General features: G+C 40.3%; 1 protein-coding gene across 2 annotated transcripts in view; it reads left to right on the top strand.

The window, feature by feature from the left end:
• The window catches only part of LOC122896102 (S-adenosyl-L-methionine-dependent tRNA 4-demethylwyosine synthase TYW1-like), a 199,397-nt gene that overhangs the window by 62,796 nt on the left and 115,492 nt on the right, over window positions 1-21,109 (top strand). For both annotated transcript variants that reach the window (XM_044234071.1, XM_044234070.1), the window contains exon 10: window positions 11,180-11,298. In XM_044234071.1, the coding sequence (XP_044090006.1) occupies window positions 11,180-11,298 (119 nt within the window). The remainder of the gene's footprint in view (window positions 1-11,179; window positions 11,299-21,109) is intronic.

Genomic DNA, 21,109 nt, shown 5'->3' with positions numbered 1-21,109 from the left:
CTGTTCATTTGTTTTGTTTTGTTTTAGAGGTTTTATTTATTTATTTGACAGAGAGAGAATGCCGGTAAGAGTGGGAACACAAGCAGGGTGAGTGGGAGAGGGAGAAGCAGGCTTCCCGCAAAGCAGGGAGCCTGATGCGGGACTGGATCTCAGGACCCTGGGGTCCTGACCTGAGCCGAAGGCACACACTTAACAACTGAGCCACTCAGGCGCTGCTATCCATTTACCTGTTGATCAACACTTGGGTTCCTTCCATGTTTTAGCTGTTGGGAACAATGCTGCTATGAAGGTAGGTGTGCAGATAGCCCTTTGAGAGCCTGTTTTCCATTCTTTTGGGTACAGACCCCAAAGTGGAATTTCTGGGTTTATGGTAATTCTTTAGTTTTAATTTTTTGAGGAACGGCCATATCATTTTAAACTGCAGCTGTACCATCTTTCATTCCCACCAACAGTACACAGGGTTCCAGTTTTGCCGTGTCCTCACCAACACTTGTTTTGTTTTTGTTCTTTGAGAGTAGCCATCCCAATGGGTGTGTCTACTGTGGTTCTGGTTTGCATTTCACTGCCTGTTAGTGTGTCAGGCATCTTTTCATTGCTTGTTGGACATCTGTATACTTTCTTTGGAGAAACGTCTATTCAGGTCCTTTGACGATTTTTGAGTGGTATTAGTTCTTCTTTAAATATTTGTTAGAATTCATCCAGTAAAGGAATCAGATATGAGGCTTTTCTGTCATTGCTGGGAGATTGGTGTTTACTGATTCAGTCTCCTTGCTGGTGATAGGTCTATTCAGGCTTTCTGTTTCTTTGTGACTTCCTGGTAGATTTTGTGTCCATTTCAACTAGTGTCTCCAGTTTCTCAGGGTGCATTGGTTCATAATACTCAGATCTATTTTATTTTTGTAAAATCGGTGGTAATGTCCTCACTCCATTTCTGATTTTAGTAATTTGAGTCTTCTTTCTTTTTTTAGTCCTATCTAGCTAATGGTTTCTTGATATTTGATGATCTTTTTGAAGAACCAACTTTTTGTTTCATTTTTCTCTCTTGTTTTTCTATTGTCTGTTTTATTGATCTCATCTTCATTATTTCATTTCCCTCTGCTAGCTTTGGATTTGTTCATTCTTTTTCTAATTGCTTAAGTTGTAGAGTTAGCTTGTTTGAATTCTCTTTCTTTCTTTTTAATATAAGCATTTGTAGCTATAAATTTCCTCAGCACTGCTAAACTTTGCTTTTTTGTGTGTGTGTTTTTTCATTTTCATTAATCTCTGAGTAATTTCTAACTTCTCTTGTGATTTCTTTTTTGATGCATTGATTGTTTAAAAGTGTGTGGTTTAATTTCCACAATTTCGTGAACTTCCCAATTTTCTTTATATACTGATTTCTAACTTCCTCCCATTGTAGTCAGAGAAGATACTTTGTATGATCTCTGTCTCTTAAAATCCATTCGACTTAATTTTTGGGCTAATTTGTAGTCTATCCTAGAAATGTCCTGTGTGCATTTGAGAAGCTTGTATATGCTATTACTCTTGGCTGGAGTGTTCTACATGTGTGTCTTAGATCTAGTTGGTCTGCTGCGTGAAGTCCCATTTCCTTCCTTGTCTTCTCTCTCGTGGTTCTTTTCATTGTGAGTGGTGGGATATTAAAGTCTCCAACTGTATTGTAAAGCTATTTCTCCCCTCATTTTTGCTTCATATATTTTGAAGATAGGTCATTTGGTGTGTAAATGTTTATAATTATTATATATTCTTGCTATTTTGAACCTTTTATTAATATGTAATGTCTTTTGTCCCTTGTAACTAAAATCTATTTTGTCTGCTAATAGTATAGCCATTCCTGCTCTCCTTTGATTACTGTTTGCATGGAATATCTTTCCGACCTTTATCTTTCAACCTAGCTATGTCTTTGGAGGTAAGGTGAGTCTCTTGTAGACAACATAGAGTTGGATCATGTCTTTTTATCCATTCTGCCAAGGTCTGTCTTTTGATTAAAGAGTTTAATCCATTTCCATTTAAAGTAATTACTGGTAAGGAGGGGCTTACTTCTGTCATTATACTTTTTTCCCCTATATCCCCTATTGCTTTCTTGTCCTTCATTCCCTACATTTTTATCTTTTTAAGTTGATTTTCGTAGCGAAATGTATAAATTCCTTCTTAGTTTCCTTTTGTGTATATTTTATAGCTACTTTTCTTGTGGTTACCATGGGGATTACATTTAACATTGATGTAACATTTTTATTTTAAAGTTACCGCAGCTTAATTTCAGTAACATGCAAAAATTCCACCTTTACAGCTCGGTCCCCACGACTTTCAGTTAATTGATGGCACAGAACTACATCTTCATACCTTGTGAGCAGAAAAACACAAACTAGTAATTCCTTTAATGCAGTTATCTCCTAAATTATGTAGGGAACAAGATTTGGAATTACAAACCAAAGTTGCAAAATACTAGTTTTATACTAATAATTTTTTTTCTTTAACTGTATTAGTCTCTTAAATCATGTAGAAAACGAAAGTTACAAACTATTGACACAGTAACAGTTGTTTTCATAATTGTCCCCATATTTACCTTTATTGGGATCTTCTCCGTACGGCGTGGAGGTACTACGTAGTCCCCTTTCACTTCCCTGCGGGAACCCCTCGAGTGTCTCTTTCGGAGCAGGCCTGGTGGCCACGAGCCGCTTCAGTTGTGTTTGTCTGGGGATGCCTTGATTTCTCCCTCCGTTCCGAAGGGTGGTTTTGCCAGATGCGGAATTCTTAGTTGACGGTTTTTTTCTTTTCACACTTTGAGTATCTTGGCCCACTGCCTTCTGATCTCTGAAGTTTCAGACGAGCAATCTGCCCATAATTTTATGAATGACCCCTTGTACGTGATGATTCACTTTTCTTTGGTCACTTCCCAGGTTTATTCTTTGTCTTTTGAAAGCTTGAGTGTGATGTGTCTTGCTGTGGGTCTCTTTGAGTTCATCTTATTGGAGCTTGTTGATCTCGTTGGGTGTTTCCATTCACGTCTGTCATCAAATTTGGGGGTTTTCCACGTATCGTTTCTTTATATATTCTCTCTGCCCCTTCTTTTAGGACATGAACAACGTGCATGTTGTTCCACTTGATGTGTCCCATGGGTCCTTTAAGCTCTCTCTTTGCTTTTCTTCATTTTTTTTTTTTTTTTTGTCTCCTCAGCCTTGGTAAGTTCTACCATTTTATCTTCAGGTTCTCTGATTCTTTGGCCATTCAGATCTGCCCTTGAATCCCTCTAGTGAATTTTTCATTTCCATTATCAAACTTTTCAGCTCCAGAGTTTCTTTTTGGTTTCTCTCTAGGCTTCTTAGCTCTTTATTACTATTTCCATATTGTTCACACATTGTTTTGTTTTCACTTCTTCCCTTAGTTCTTTGAGAAACTTTAGGACCATGTTTTTAAGGCCTGTCTAATATATCTGCCGTAAAGTATTTTTCGGGAATAGGTTCTGTTGAATTATTTTTTTCCTTTCCAGTGGGACATAACTTTCCTATGTCTTTGTATGCCCTTGGGCATTTGAATGTAATCATGTGGTAACTCTGGAAATCAGATTCTCCCTTCCACAGGGTTTGCTGTTTTTTATTATTGTTTTTGTTTTATTGAGTTTCGTAGGCTCTCTCTGTAAGGATCAGGCTGAGGTGTAAACTTAATGTCTTAACATCTTTTTCTGAGCCTTTCCCTGGGCATGCAGAGTAACTTTCTGTTTCTCCCTGAATGTTCCACTGTATGTGAATATTCTAGTCTTTAATGTCTGGTTCCATGAAAGGTGACAGTGTAAGGTGGAGGGGGATAAGAATAGGTGGAGGCCCTCTCAGTCTCCTGGAAGTCACTTCAGCTAGCGGGGTAAGGCCTTCAGAAATCCGGATGGGGAGCAGTGCAGCAACACTGGCTCTGTGCCCTTTCATACCTCTGTGATCAGAAGCTACAATTAGCAGTCACAGCACAGGTGCCCAGTATTTTGCAGGCCAGGGTCCTTTTTGCCTACCCTAGCTACCACAAACGGTGTGCAAGCTGCCTCAGGAACATGCGCATAGCTGTCTGCCACATGGCTGGGGGTGGGGAGCTCCTGCTCTGCTAAGAGCTGAAATGAACTGTCTAAGCTTTTCCTGGAAGTTGCAACCCTTCAACCGACTTGAGTTTCCGAGTAGTTGCATTAGACAGATTCTGCCAGTGCAGTGGTCCAGGTGGGGCGACTGAGTCCTGGTGGGTCCTCCTCCTCCATCTTCCCTGAATTCACCTCCCTTTTGTACTCTTTAAGGTTTAATCAGTTGGAATTTATTTTGCTCTAGAGTAGGAAAGAAATACCTGAGTTAGGGATCAGTAGACTTTTCTTAAAGGGCCAGATAATGACTTTTTTTTTTAATAAAGATTTTATTTATTTATTTGAGAGAGAGACAGTGAGAGAGAGCATGAACAAGGAGAAGGTCAGAGAGAGAAGCAGACCCCCCATGGAGCTGGGAGCCCGATGCGGAACTCGATCCCGGGACTCCGGGATCATGACCTGAGCCGAAGGCAGTCGTCCAACCAACTGAGCCACCCAGGCGTCCCCAGATAGTGACTTTTAACTTCTGTGGGTCGCATGATCTGTGCGGTAGCTCCTCCACTCTGCCATAGCAGAAAAGCAGCCGTGGGCAGTAAGTACACAAATTGCGGGGGGTGGGCAGTATTCCGGCAGTCCTGTATTTGCAGAAGCTGGCAGCAGACTGATTTTGTCCCATCGCTGGCGTTCATTGACCTCTGCATTGCATTCTCCGTCCTCTGTCAAAAATTTGAGTCTGAAATTTTACCCACTTGTGTATAGCTGGTTAGCTGGCCACAGGGTCATGGATGCTGGCAGAAGGCACGGGCAGTTTATGGTAATAACAGCTGTAGCCGGAATGTCATTATTTACTCTGGTTCCGGAGTCCCTGGTGCCCCGGGGCAGCTCTGGAAGGGCCAGTAACATCTCTGTATGTGCTATAGGAGAGGAACCCCAAGTTTAGGGAAAATGAAGCTCTTAGAGTTGACAGTAATCCTGCCTGACCTTTGTCCTAGAGCGACAGCTCCTTATTATACTGGACAATAAACACACATATCATTGGCTCCAGAGAGAGACACTGTATCTTCTAAGGCCACTCACTGTACAAACCTTTTTGAGAAGATAGTGTAGAATAAAGGCAGGCACTGCTGCTTGCATGAATTCAGAGAGACCCATGGAGTTCTGTCTCCCAGCACCCCATCTCCATTCCTCCCCCTGCACCCCTGTCCCCAAATTGATGTGCCTAAAGCCTGCCTGGTGCTGGTGTCTTGCGTTCATTCAGTGTGGCTCTGCTGGGCTGCAGCTCTATGTTCTTGGGCTCTCATTTGCCCTGAGGCCAGGAATTAATGGCTTCAGAACTCTGAGGCTATCTATAATTTCTGCCCTTAGATTTATAACATAGATTCAATTCTGAGTGTGCGTTACCCTCGGGTCTTTTCCTTTTCCATCCTCGTTATTTACCGATTCTCAGATGGGAGAGAACTTCCTTTCAGAATGTGTTCTCTGAGGATTTGTGGTCTGGACACGGGTTATAAACCCCTTTCTCCCTCTTCCTTCCTGCTATGCATAACTCTGAACCGGGGAAAACACAAGAGGCACCAGATGAGAACTCTGAAATCTGGTAAGAGGAAGGCTAACTGGTTTGGGACTCCAGGGCAGCAGGATGTTCTACGTCTGTCTGTCTCAAGAGGAAGGCTGAGACCCCACGTTTCCTAATCCTTAATTTAGCAACAGAAAACCACCTAAGGAGGCTCATTAATGGAGTGGAGATGACAGAGGATAGAATCAGGTGTCTTACCACGTCAGTAGTATGATCTCTAAACAGCATAGCTCGATAGAATTTACCTGATCTGAACGACAGAGCAAACCACAAACAGGAAAAAACTAAAGAAATCCACATCATAATACCTTAGAACTAATGATCTGAAAAGTAAAAAAGAAACGATCTTGAAAGACGTTAGAGAAAAATGATGTATTAGTATTTATTTGACATCGGATTTCTCATCTGAAGTCAAGGAGGCCAGAGGGAAGTGGTACACGTTTTTCAAATGTTGAAAGAAAATATGTGAAGAGCATTAATTCTGTGTCTGGAAAACTGTCCTTCCAGAATGAAGATTAAATAAAGACATACATGATTGAGAAACAAAGAATTTGTTGTTTGCTAATCTGCCCTTAAAAACTGGCTAAAGGAAGTTCTTCTAATGAAATGATACAGATTATTGGAGCACAAAGAAAGGAAGAATGATGGAAAGATCAGAAATATGGGTATGTGCAGGAGATGATTATTTTCCTCATGATTTTTAGAAATCATATTTGATGATTGAAACAAATTAAAATACCATGTAATACTCAGGGCAATGATATTTCATTTAAAAGAGGAAAAGTTAAAGGGAATGGAAGTGATATTTGCACACTTCACATGAGGTATAAAATGTTAGTAGCAGCCAACTCTGAGACTCATGTATATATGTAAGTGTGCACACACACACATATATATATGCAGTATGTACAGAAGTCCTGTATATAGGCAAGACTCAGAATAACTACTACAGAACTATACAAAGAGCTGCCAACAACTCTGACAAAAGTTTACAAAGGGACACACTAAAACAAAAAAAACCCCGCAAGATAAATTAAGATGGGGTGACCTGCAGGTAACCTGCAGAAAATCAAGAAAAGAGTAATGGGCCTGAGAACAGAAAGGAAACAAGCAGGAAACAAATAACAAAATACCAGACCCGAGGACTAATAAATTAGTGATTGCTTCAAATGTAAATATTCTGAAGATTTTATTTATTTGAGAGAGAGCGCGAACTAACGGGGAGTAGCAGGACGAGATGGAGAAGCAGGCTCCCCGCTGAGCAGGGAGCCCACTCGGGCTCGATCCCAGGGGCCTGCGATCATGACCTGAGCTGAAGGCAGACACTTAACCTACTAAGCCACCCAGGCGCCCCTCAAATGTAAATATTCTAAATATATGAACTGGCAGGGGCGCCTGGGTGGCTCAGTGGGTTGAGCGACTGCCTTCGGCTCAGGTCATGATGCCGGACTTCCAGGATCGAGTCCCGCATTGGGCTCCCAGCTCCTTGTGGAGTCTGCTTCTCCCTCTGACCTTCTCCTCTCTCGTGCTTTCTCTCACTCATTCTCTTTCAAATAAATAAATAAAATCTTTAAAAAATAAATAAATATATGAACTGGAAGATAACTGGCAGAGTGGGTAAGAAACATAGGACCCCAGAATACATGGACCAGAAACTCACTTCAAACCCGGTGACACGAGTAGGCTGAGTAAAAAGATAGAAAGATTCATAGCGTGCCACCAGTAACCCAGAGAGCAGGACTGCCTCTATCAAGTCAGATTAAGCAGACCACAGAGCCAGGAAACATACGAGACGGAGAATGACGTTTCATAATAATAAAAGGATAATCCACACTAAAGGAGGTTACATCAGACACTGGAGGCTTAGAATTGATGTCGTTGAATGGAAAAACCTTAAAAAAATAAAAATTCACAGTTACAGCTGGGGACCTTTTTTTAAAGAGCACACACGTGAGCGGCGGGAGGGGCAGAGGGACAGAAGAGGACCTCAAGCAGCCTCCCTGCTGAGTGCAGAGCCTGACGACCCCGAGATCATGACCTGAGCTTGATCCAAGAGTCAGATTCTTACTGGCTGAGCCACCCGGGTGCCCCTTAGTTGGGGACCTTGAAACCCCTTTCAGCATCTGCTGGAACTACTTCACTGAAAATCACAAGGATATAGAAAATCTCAGCAACACTAGTAACTAATAGGATCTGGTTCACAGATAAAGAGCATCTTACCCAGCAACAGCAGAATATACACGTTTTCGAGTGCCTGTGGAACACCGGCCAAGACAGACCGTGTCCTCGGCCAAAGAACAAATCTCAGTGGATTTACAAGAATTGAAATCATTAGGTTGTTCTCTGACCATAATGGAATCAAGCTAGAAATGAATAATAGAAACAAAAAGAAAATCTCTGTATGGAAATTAAACAGTGCATCTCTGAAAGCCCTGGGCCACGGAAGAACTTGCAAAGGAAATGGAAAAATACATATAAGCGAATGACAGTACAGAAAAACCAGATGTGGGGGGTGAGTCAGGCAGGGGTCCGAGGGAGGTTTTCAGCAGCAAGTGCTTATGCTGGAAATGCGGAAAGAGAACAAAGCAGAAATCGATGAAAATCTGAATGCGTGTACATGTGAATGGGAATCTAAATGTAAATCTCCGTAGGTGTTGGTAGGTTAGAAGACACAGTACGGGAAACTGTCACTTTCCCCCAGACTGAGCTCTACGTTCCATGCAGTTCCTACTAGAATCCCGGTGAGGGTTCTGTAGAAATAGACAGACTTGCTCTCAAATTTGCAGGGAATGGTCCTGGCCCTAAAATAGCTTTAACAGTGTCGAGGACGAGAAATAAAGTGGGAGGAATCACATACCTTGATGTTAAAGCTTACTGTGATGCCTGCGCAGCGGGAGCCTGCTTCTCCCTCTCCCTCTGCTCCTCCCCCTGCTTGTGCCCTCCCTCCCTCCCTCTCTCTCTGTGTCAAATAAATAAAAATAAAATCTCTGAAAAAATAAACTTCACATCTTACATGAAAATTAACTGAAAATGGATCATGAATTAAACTAAAGCTATAAAACTTACAGAAAAAATAGGTATTTTATTTTTAAAAGATTTTATTTATTCATTTGACAGACAGAGATCAGGAATAGGCAGAGAGGCAGGCAGAGAGAGAGGAGGAAGCAGGCTCCCTGCGGAGCAGAGAGCCCGATGCGGGGCTCGATCCCAGGACCCTGGGATCATGACCTGAGCTGAAGGCAGAGGCTTAACCCACTGAGCCACCCAGGCTCCCGAGAAAACAGTTTTAGAAAGAGCAGCGTGTCGTCCTTCTTCTCATATGCCTCTGACCCTTTATCCTTATAGCCCTCCGGTATTCAGTGTGCACAGCACCCCTCTGGGAAGTTCTCTCCGCGCCTGCAAGGCCAGCTGGCTCGGCGTCCATCTTGGGACGCCGAGTGACACCATGATGGACACTTGGCTCTTCTCTGCTGGCCCAGCATCTGGGCCTTTTCGTGTTTGGGGAATTCTGTGACATTAGCTTTGTTGAGCGCAAGGACCCACTGCCTGCTTCAGAAGCCGAGGACGAGAGACACTGTTCCCTGGTGTCTCGGGCTGGCAGTGGGTGTAACAGGATCCTTTAGGGTGGTGCTTGCCTTTGCCTGAGACTTGGAGTGTGAGGTGAGTGAGGAGGTGGACCTGGGGCAGGGACACCTCATGCTTGGGCTCATGGCAGCAGCCTCTGCTTTTCAGGGCTGGTGCCTTGATGTGTCCCGAGAGTGATGGTGTCTGAGGGATGGAGGCCTGGTCCTGCCAGCCGGCCTTATTCCTGCCTTTCTGAAGATTCCGTGAGCTGTGGGGTCCTTTTAATAAATCCCTTTTCTTTTCAGCCACAGTCCGTTTCTGTTGCTTGCAGGAGACTCTTGATTGATTCAAATACCCTATTGTAATAGCATTACCCATTTTGCCTATTTCTTTTTTTTTTTTTTTAAGATTTTATTTATTTATTTGACAGAGTTCACAAGTTAGGCAGAGAGGCAGGCAGAGAGAGAGGAGGAAGCAGGCTCCCTGCTGAGCAGAGAGCCCGATATGGGGCTCGATCCCAGGATCCTGAGATCATGACCTGAGCCGAAGGCAGAGGCTTAACCCACTGAGCCACCCAGGCGCCCCCCATTTTGCCTCTTTACTTGACATTTCCTCGTACTGGATCATGGTTGGGGGCTCGGTCTTACTCATTCTTGTACATTCAACACCCGTCTTTGAGGTTCATTACCTTCTCAGTAAATACTAGAATCTTTAGGTCTTCAACTTCGTTTCTCCTTTAGTGCTGGTTTCCCTCTGACTTTGGCATTTGGAAGGCTTTTATTTTTAGTTTCCAGTGCTGTTTGCAGGATTTGAATGTTTTGTTTGCCTTTTGGATATTTTATTGGGAAGTTGAAAGAGAATTTTTAGTTACCTTGAACAGTATTTTTTCTTACTTTACTTTATGCAAGTACCAAGTGAGATGGACAAGGGAACCTTTTTGATCAGGGCAAAAAATGAGACTTAGTGATCGACCAACATAGTAATCGAGCTGGTAGATTTTTTGGTAATTTTCTTTCATTATGGATAGCATTATGATGTTAGCACACTGATATATATATATATATCACACACACACGTGCATGCACACACACACACGCACACACACACACACGCACGCGCACACACAGGCTCCTTGCATCTCGTTTGTTCCTGTTGATGATTCCGTCATACCTCAGTCGCAGCTGACCTGAGTCAACATCACATACCTCCTTAGCACCCTGCCTCTTTCCTCCGCTGATGGGAGCCAAGTCACCATAGCCTTATTTGCATAGCTTCCCCCCAGATTTCGCTCTTACTGAAATCCAGCCTGTCTTGCAGAAATTCTAGATGGAGCTTTCTGATGTGACCTCAGAAAGCTTGGTAATATCTCGTGATTCTAACCCTAAGTTGATCTGCACTGTTTCCTCAACTTTTCATTCTTCCTACACTCACCGTGGTTTTACGACTCATGTATTAAATAGTGTCCTTTTTGGGAAAAATATGTCTTTCACGTTCATGCTACTTGTCCCCTTAACGGTCTCAGTATGTTCAAGTTCTGCCCTTCATTCGACACAGACTGTACTTCAGGATGCATGCCCTTACGCACCTCCCTTACTCAAAGCAGAGATTCCCCTTCGCGTGAGTGCTGTGGCCCTCTTCTGGGAGCCTGTCGTACCTACCCCTTGGTTTTCTGTATTATTGGACTCACATTGTCTGAGGCAGTTGAATGGATTTGAAAGTGCAGGCATCAGTGGTCTTCTCTATTGATCTTTCAGAGTTAATGAATCATAGTTTATTTCACTGGGTTTTAGAAAACTTAAAGGACCATCAAAACCCAAAGCACCATCAAAACACTGTAATGTTAATTTTCTGCGTCATGCCGATACCAGTAGGGGTATTTATGGTTATGAAAGGCACATTTTTTCTTAAATATGATGTACTTCGTGTTCTGTTTCCTTGCCTTGAGGATTTTATCCAGATTATCATTTGTTTTTTCACTTTCACAGTCAATGCTCCGAGGGAGAGGAGGTTGCTATAAACATACATTCTATGGCATTGAAAGCCATCGTTGCATGGAAACTACCCCAAGCTTGGCTTGTGCAAATAAATGTGTCTTCTGTTGGCGGTAAGTAAAAATGAATGGCTGTGGTGACCAAATTTGTAACCATCTGTAATAATCAATTTCTGTTCAGCATTGCATGCAAATTTACCTAAAGCTCTGCTGTTTCTATAATTAACCCCCCTCTTCATTCCTAATACATTCATGCATTTGGTTGTTTTTCCTTGATTAGTTTTATCAGTGCTTTGCCAATTTTTTGTCTTTCGTGAATCCTCTACATTATATCTTTGTTTTCTTGTTCAGTAATCTACTACTATTTTTTTTGCCCCTCTTCTTTTTATAGCTTAGATTGTTAACTTATTAATATTAATCTTCTATAAGTCTTTAATCAAAAATTTTCATCTAAGTACTTCTTCAGCTACATTCCATAGATTTTGATTAGTTAATTATTTTAAAAAATTTTTAAAATTTGAATATAGTTGACATACATGATAGTTTCAGATGTGCAGCATAGTGATTCAACAAGTTTATGCCCTACGCTGTGCTCTCCATGACGGCAGCTCTCGTCTGGTACCGTACAACACTGTGACATGACACTGGGCTGTATTCCCTGTTCTCTACCTTTTCTTCTTCTTTTTTTTTTTAAATATTTAAAAAATATTTTTATTTACGTATTGGACAGACAGAGATCACAAGTAGGCAGAGGAGATAGGCAGAGAGAGAGGAGGAAGCAGGCTCCCCGCTGAGCAGAGAGCCTGATGTGGGACTCGATCCCAGGACCCTGGGACCATGACCTGAGCCAAAGGCAGAGGTTTTACCCCACTGAGCCACCCAGGCGCCCCTCTACCTTTTATTCTTATGATGTATTTATTCAGTAACTGGAAGCCTGTATCTTTTACCACCCCTCATGCATTTTGCCCATCTCCCATCCCCATCCCCTTCTGGTAACCATCATTTCTCTGTATTTATAGTTCTGATTCTCTTTGTTTCTTTGTTTATTCATTTGTTTTTAGATTACAAATATAAGTGGAATCATATGGTACATTTGTCTGTGTCTGTCTGCCTTATTTCATGTAGCGTTAATACCCTCTAGTTCCAACCAAATAGTCACATAGGTAGTGACTCATTCTTTTTGTGTCTGAGTAATAGTCCATTGCACACGTGTACCCCATCTTCTTTATCTGTTCATCTATCAGGGGACACTTGGGCTGCTTCCATATCACGGTTACTCTAAATGATGCTGTAGTAAACAGTGGTACATACATCTTTTTGTGTAAGTAAATGCCCAGGAATGGAATTATGGGATCATATGGTAATTCTGTTTATAATTTTTCGGGTAACTTCCATATTGTTTTCCACTGTGACTGTACCAACTTATATTCCCATCAGCTGTGCACAAGGGGTTCTTTTTCTCCATACCCTTGCCAACACTTGTTATTTCTTGTCTTTTTTGTTCTATTCTGACAGGTGTTCGGTGATAGCTCATGTGGTTTTGATGTGCATTTCCTTCATGACTGGTGACGCTGAGCGTCTTTTCATGTGTCTGTTGGCCATCTGGATGTCCTCTTCTGAAAAGTATCTCTTTAGGTTCTTTGCCCATTTTGAATCAGATTATTTGCTTCCTGGTGTTGAGTTGTATGAATTCTTTATATATTTTGGGTATTAACCCCTTATCAGACCCACCAGTCTCTTTAGTATTTTCTCCCAGTCCTTTGTCAGTTCCTTTTTAATTTCCTCTTTAGCTCTTTGGCTCATTCTCTGCCTGACTAATTCTCTCTGATTTCATCCTTGGCTTTCTTTTATTGCTCTGCATTATAGTGGTAGGAGAAGTGAACCGTCTCTATGTGTTCATTAAATACCTGTAGATAGACACCTTTATATTCTTGTTTTTTGTTTTGTTTTGTTTTGTTTTAAGAGAGAGAACTTGCAAGCTGAGTGCCTGGTCGGCAGGGCAGGGGGAGGAGAGATGGGGAGAGACAGGACGTGCAAGAATCTTCGAGACAGGCTCCACCAGAGCTGGCTGCAGGGCTCTGTCTCACAGCCCTGGGATCTTGAGCCAAAATCAAGAGTTGGACGCCTAACTGACCGAGCCACTTTTGAATTCTTTGTCTCTGACCCTAGTCTCCTTTCCGAGTTTTCATTCTCTGTTTGCAGTTGCCTGTTGGATATTTTCTTCCCGCTGATCCCCAGGTCCTTCCACAGTGGGGTTTATTATGCTGTCTGTGAACCTCCTCCTCTGGTTTTTTTTTTAATTTTTTATTTATTTGACACACAGAGAGAGCTCATAGGTAGGCAGAGAGGCAGGCAGAGAGAGAGGAGGAAGCAAGCTCCCTGTTGAGCAGAGAGCCCAATGCGGGGCTCGATCCCAGGACCCTGAGATCATGACCTGAGCGGAAGGCAGAGGCTTAACCCAGTGAGCCACCCAGGCGCCCCTCCTCCTCTGGTTTTGTTAAGGCACCATTAGCTGTCCAGTGGCTTAGGCTGAAAAGCTCTACTGTCTCTAACTCACTGTATCCACTTATATGCCGAATTCTGTTTTACATTCTTTCTTTCTTTCTTTTTTTATTTTTAAAGATTTTGTTTATTTATTTGACAGGCAGAAATCACAAGTAGGCAGAGAGGCAGGCAGAGAGAGGTGGGGAAGCAGGCTCCCTGCTGTACAGAGACCTGTTGCAGGGCTGGATCCCAGGACCCTGGGATCATGACCTGAGCCAAAGGCAGAGGCTCAACCCACTGAGCCACCCAGGCACCCTCGTTTTACATTCTTAATATTTCACCCTTTAGCAAACGAAATGATTTAATACTTGCCAGTCTATGCCATTTCTTCATTCATCATATTGGTACAAGAGCTATAATTCTTTTTTTAATTCATCGTATTGGTACAAGAGCTGTAATTCTTTTTTTTAAATGGTTTTATATAATTGATCATAAAAGTTATCCATGCTTGCTATAGAAACTTTTAGAAAATACAAGAAGGTATAAAATATAAAGAGAAACAACTCTTTGTAATTCCAGAATCCAGACAAATCACTGTTAATGATCTGGAGCATTTGCTTTCTTTCTCTTTTCCCCCCGCCGAGTCTTCTTATGTTTTCAAAAACATGGTTGAAATTATTCTCTACTTTCTGTTTTTTATCCTGTTTTTGTTTTTTAAAATATAAGACTCTTGCTCTGTCATTAAATTCTTACAGGCATAAACTTTTTTTTTTTTTATAAAGATTTTATTTATTTAGTTGACAGACAGAGATCACAAGTAGGCAGAGAAGCAGGCAGAGAGAGAGGAGGAAGCAGGCTCCCCGCCGAGCAGAGAGCCCAGTGCGGGACTCGATCCCAGGACCCTGAGATCGTGACCTGAGCCGAAGGCAGCAGCTTAACCACAGAGCCACCCAGGCACCCCCAGGCATAAACTTTTTGTTTTGAAATAATTCTGGATATACAGAAGACTTACAAAGATAGTAGAGCTTCTGTTCATTTTTCACCTACCTTTCCCTAATGTTAATTAGGGAGCATTAACTATGGAACAGTTATCAAAACAATTATCAGAAATAATCAAAAAGAAATTAACATTGATGCAGTGCTCCTAATTAAACTAGAAACTTTGAGTTTCATTAGTTTTCCCACTAATACCCTTTTTCTTTCAGGATGCAGTTCGGGATCCCTCATCACATATAGTCGTTATATCTCTTTAGTTTTCTGTCGTCTGTCACAGTTCTTCAGTCCGTCCTTGTTTTTCATAACCTCAACACCTTGGAAGACTGAGGGTCACAAATCTTGTGTAATGTTTTCTCGTGGTTAGAGCAAAGTTATGGATTTTGGGAAACTACCCTAGGGGTGATGTGACCTTCTCAGCAGGTCCTATTCAAGGTATACATGATAACATTCTGTCCTGTTCCAGTGGTGGTAGCTTTTATCATTGGATCAAGAGGGTGTCTGCTAGGCTTTCAAGTGTAAAGTTACACCTTAACATTTTCCCCTTTGTGTAATTAATAAATATTTGGGAAGGTACTTTGAGTCTATGCAAATATGCTGTTTCTCTTTAAGCATTTGCCCACTAAATTTTTCATTCATTGGTGGATTATTACAAATTATTACCTTGGTGTTCCACTGATTTTTTTTTTTTTTTTTACATTTAATAATTGGACTGCTTCTTTAAGGAAGACTCATTTCTCCCTCATTTTAAAATTTACTATTATATTAGTTTGGACTCAAGAAAATCCAGTACTGTTGTTTATTTACTTCATTGCTCATATTTTTCTAGCTTTGGCCATTAGTAGCTCTGTTGGGTCGGCTTCCGTGTCGGCTTCCGAGTCTTTTCTTGCATTTACAACAAACACTTGGTATTATCTGATTCCAGAAGAGGCTCCAGGTCCATCTTGTGTTTTTCCTGCCCAGCTTTGGGGTCAGCCACTTTTCTAAGGAGCTCTAGTTCCTCTTACTGAAGAATGATACTTAGACTCCGAAATCTGGGTGCTTGATATGCTCCTTTATATTCGGGTATTAGTGCTTCCAGGGCCTCTCAGCAGATAGAAGTAGAAATGTATGTGTATCTCTCGGTGTATGTTAAAATACACAACTGAGAGTTTTTACCAGTATCTTCAACTCCCATCAGCAAATATAGAGTTCATTCTATTACTCCTTTTGTGCTTTTTTGTAACTTTTTTCTTGGACAGTCAGGAACCCAGCCTGGCCCTCATCATCTACAACATAGCAACTTCAGCCTTAGTTATGTGCATGTGAACGACTTCAGAATTACAGACTCACACCTTTGTGAGAAATAAATTTATCGTAGGATGGATTTATCTATTGCTAATCTTATAGAATGAGTTAGGAAGTGTTCCCTTCTCTTACGGTTTTGGAAATTTGGGAAGAATTGGTATTGATTCTTAAAATGATTAGAGGAATTCACCAGTGAAGCCTGTTTTGGGGCTTTTCTTTGTAGAGAGGTTTTGAATACTGATTCAATTACTTGTCATAATTTGGTTAAGATTTTCCATTTCTACTTGAGTCACTTTGGGAATTTGTATGTTTCTAGGAATTTGTTCATTTCATCTAGTTTATCTAATTTGTTGGCATATAGTTGTTTATAGTATTATCATGATCCTTTATTTCTGTAAGCTTGGTAGTGGTGTACTGTTTCATTTCTGAGTTTACTAATTTGAGTCTTTTTTCTTTTTTTGCTCAATCTAGGTAACTGTTTATTGGTGTTGATCTTTGCAAGAACCAGCTTTTGGGTTCATTATTTTTCTCTTATATTTTTCTGTTCTCAAGTTTCATTTGTTTCTATTCTGATTTTTGTCATATCCTTCCTTTTGCTGCCTTGAGCCTAGTTTCCTTCTCATTTTCTAGTATTTATTGTGTGTAGGTAGGTTATTGATTTTTTTTTCATGTGAGTGTTTACAAGTACAGATTTTTCTCTGAGCACTGTTTTAGCAAAATTCTGTTCATCTGTAGTATTTTGCGATTTCCCTGTGATCCTCTGGTTGTTTAGAACTGTTGCTTAATTTCCACTTATCTGTTGGTTTTTCAGTTTTCTTTCTGTTGTTTATTTCTGCTTTTATTCCATTGTGATTGAAGAAATATTTTGTATGATTTCAGTCTTTGAGAATTTATTGACACTTGTTTTATGGTCTAACATAGGGTGCATCCTAGAAAACGTTCTATGTACAATTGAAAAAAATGTGTATTTTTTTGGGGGGGTGCTTTGTTTTGTATATGTCATAGGTATTATTGGTTTATCATATTGTTCAAATGCACTATTCCTTTTTTGATCTTCTTCCCAGTTCTGTTATTTAAAATAAGGTTTTTGAATTTTATAATTATTAATATAGAACTGTATTTTTCTTTTAGCTTATAAATTTTTGTTTCATGTATTTTGGTGCTCTTTTATTAACTATGTATATACTTGTAATTGTTAACATCTTCTTGATGGATTGATCTGTTTATCAATATATAATGTTCTTTTTCTTTCCTGATGGTTTTTGACTTAACAGCTGTTTTGTGTTATATGAGTATAGCTATGTCAAGTCTTTTTTGATTACTATTTGCATTAAATATTTTTCTTCCTTTCACGTCTGTCTGTGTCTTCGGATCTAAAGTGATCCAGAGGATCACTTGGATTTTTTTTTAATTCATTCTGCCAGTCTCTGGCTTTTAATGTAGATAATTTAATCCATTCACATCTTGCTCTTTGTTTTTGTAAATTTTATATCTTTTATATTGTACACCTTATTACTGTCTTTTTTTTGTGTTTGTTTTTTGGTTATGTACAATTTGACTCCATTATTGTTTCCCTTTCTATACATGTTTTAGTTATTTTCTTGGTGGTTATTCCTCTGGGGATTAAAACTAACCTCTTGAATTTACAACAGTCTACATTTAATTTTCTTTATCTGTGGATATTTACAGTTCTGTGAAGTTGCACGAATGCTGCATTAGCAAATACTAAACTGACTTGGGGGATAAAGGGTTAAGTTCTTGGGAGTCCTCTTGTCACAACGTATTTGCCATCTTCTCAGTATTTAACTTTGTTCTCTGTGTGTTTCTGTGTAAAGATGCCTCATTTTACGTATACTTTTGATTCATTAGCATTGAACTTATGGCCAACAGCATTGTAATTCATGCCTGAATGAAGCTTATCTAACACGGATATTTTCCCTCAAGGCACATCGTAGTTTCTTGTGATTCAGAACACCACACAGCACTTTAGCCCTGTGCTTGGGAGCTATTTTAAATAGCAACAGCGCTAAGAAAAAGCACAGAATGCAAAAAGTGGGACATGAAGTTGGCTGCCAAAAGAACATCATTTGCAGTATAAAAGCTTAAACAAGAAGGCGAAGAGAACATTGTGTTGTTTGACCTCATTTGGGATGTATGTACTAGACTCAGATTTTTTGCTGCTCTGTGAATGACCATAAATATTGACCCTAAAATATTGACTTTGGGGTTTCAGATAAATTTTAGGAAGTAGGTAATTTTACAAATATGGCATAAGCAAATAATGAGGATTGACTTTATTTTGAACAAATACCACCTTTGGTTCAACAGTATTCAAAAACTGGTCATACAAAGCTTCATTCCTTCTCCTTTGTGTTGTCACAGGTTACAACTTTATGCATTATAGGCTTATTAACAGAGATTTATGATTATTGTTTTATACATTTGTTTTTTAAATTGTATAGGGAAAAAAGAGGTGCTATAGTCCAAAAAGTTCAGTTATACAGACTTTTTTTGTATTTGTAACAAGCTTTACGTTCTGTGTTTCTTTGTGTGGTGCTGCAAGTCTATCTAGTGTCCCTTCCTTTCTGCTTACCAGGGCTGCTTTTAGCATTTCTCGTAATGCAGGTCCATTAGTGCTGGACTCCCTCAGCTTTGCTTCTTCTGGACATGCCTTGTATTTCTTTCAGCTTTGACGAATAGTTTTGCTAGATACGGAATTCTTGGTTGACATTGTTTTTCCTTCAGTTTTGACGAATAGTTTTGCTAGATACGGAATTCTTGGTTGACATTGTTTTTCCTTTTACCATTTTAAATATGTTATCTCACTACTTCTTGACCTACATGGTTTCTGCTGAGAAATGGGCTGTTAATCTTACTGAGGATCCCTGGTATGTGATGAATTCTTCTCTTGCTTCCTTCAGGATTCTTGAAGGCTTTGTCTTTTAGCAGTTTGGTTATAATGCATCTTGGTTTGGATCTCTTAGAATTTATTCTGCTTGAGTTCATTGAGCTTGTTGGATATGTAAATTAATGTCTTTTATCTAATTTGGGAAGTTTTTAAAGTTTTAAACCATTATTTCTTCGTGTATTCTTTGTGCCCCTTTCTCTGTTTCCTCTTGGGACTTCCATTCAACATATGTTGATATTCTTGGATGGTGTCGCACAGGTCTATAAAGCTACATGCACTTTTCCTTTTCCTGCTCCTCAGACTGGGTGATGGACACATCTTCAAGCTTACTGATTCTTCTCAAAGCCTGCTCAGTCTGCTGTTGCAACCCTCTGGTGAATTTTTCATTTCAGTTATTTTACTTTTTAGTTCTGAAATTTGGTTTCTTTTTTTTAAAATTGTTTTTATCTCTTAATTGACATTCTGTGTTTGTTCAGACATTTTACTTGGTTTCCTTCAGCTCTTTGACCATGTTTAAGACAGTCGACTTAGTCTTTTGGTAGCAATTTAAGTGTGATGTTTGTGCTTCTTCCGGGACAGTTTTTATTATTTTCTCCTGTGAATAGGCCATACTTTTCTTGCTTCTTCATATGCTTTGTGACATTTTCTTGAGCACTGCACATCTTGGAGATTATGATGTGTTAACTCTGGAAATCAGGTTCTTCCCATTGTTCAGGTTTGTTTTTGTTGCTTGCTCTGGGTTTTAGTTGTTTGCTCAATGAGTTTTCGAGACCATTTTCGTACAGACTCTGTACTGTCTTGGGTATTACCTGTGAAGCCTGTGTTTTAGCGGCCAGGGAATGTTGATAGAGATCTCCTTGAGCATCTGAAGTGAAAGAAAAAAAGAGGAATAAAAGCCCTTTCCCAGTCTTTGCGGATTGACTGTGTGTTGGGGGCATTCCTTCAAAACTTGGCCACGCTATTGCCAGCTCTGCCTTTGTCTTCACTTCCTATTTGTGCTGAGCTTGAAAATCGTTTTGGGTGAAAGTTTAGTGTCTTCTCAGGGCTTTTCTTAGCATGGATTCTGTCTGGGTGTGCAGTAGGCTTTCTTTATTCCCCGGTGTATGGGATGCTTTTCAGTGCTTTGACTCACCTGGTGCTCTTTCTCCGAGCATTTCTTTCCAGGCGTTCAGCTAACTGTTGTTTTCTTGAACTGTAAGGCTTTGATGTAGTCAGCAGCAGGTTGTTTACTTATCTACTGAGATCTGTGTGGAGTTCCTTTTTTTAAAACTATGACTACAGAGTTTTTTTGAATATAGATGGATGAATAGTATGATGAACAAAAGCCTGTTGTGTTCCGTTTGTCTACCCCGGTGCTATTTTGATGCAGATCCCAGCCATGATTTTGTTCTGTCTGTACATACTTAAGTTTATAGATAATATTTTAAAAAAGACCTTTAAAGAAAGAATATAACCATAATAGCATCTTCTTATATTAAATTTTCGTCTCCTATTAAAGGGAATGCATGTATTTTCTTTTCTAGTTATCCAGGGCTATAGGAAAAAACAAACAAGCAGACCTGAAAAATATCTCTTTGGACATCCTGTTAAATCAGTGGTTTTCAACTGGAGCAAAATTGCTATTTTTCACTCTGTGGGGAAACCTTGGCCATTTGACAATGTCTGGAAGCAGTTTTGATTGTTAAAGCTGAGGGCGGTATTTCTGGCATCAAGTAGGCAGAGGTCAACAGTGCTCTTAAACATCTTAGAATGCACAGGAAAACCTCTACAACAAAGAATTATCCAGTCCAAAATGTCAGTTGTGCGGCCACTGAAAAGTCCTGTGTGCAGTGGGCCAGAGGGACTTTTCCAGTCAGAAGGACTGTGGCGATGTGATGTCATTAGTCATAGAGTCTGTGCTTATGAAACTTAAAATATTGTAGGATGAACATTTGCCAAACAAAAGCCATGGGAGCATGCGGACTGACGTATCGGATCACGTAGCACTTAGCTCGTAGGAGAAGGAATCAGGGGCTTTGTGTCCCAGTTCTCACTACATCGCATTTTACAGTCTATTCTAAACCCTCCCTGAGATTTTTGACAGAGTCCTTGTGTGTGTGTTTGCTTTTGTTTCTGTTTTTTTTTTGAAGGCCAAGATTCAAAAGAATGGGATTTAGTGGGTGGTACCCCTTACTTGTGTTACCTGTTTACAGCCAGTAGCCCAGTCCTTCAGTTTCCGAGGCACTAAATTAACCCAGGTGTTAATTTTAATTT

The sequence above is a fragment of the Neovison vison genome, chromosome 14 (genome assembly GCF_020171115.1).
Source record: "Neovison vison isolate M4711 chromosome 14, ASM_NN_V1, whole genome shotgun sequence".
Lineage (NCBI taxonomy): Eukaryota > Metazoa > Chordata > Mammalia > Carnivora > Mustelidae > Neogale > Neogale vison.
This window is presented reverse-complemented; position numbering and strand designations above follow the sequence as displayed.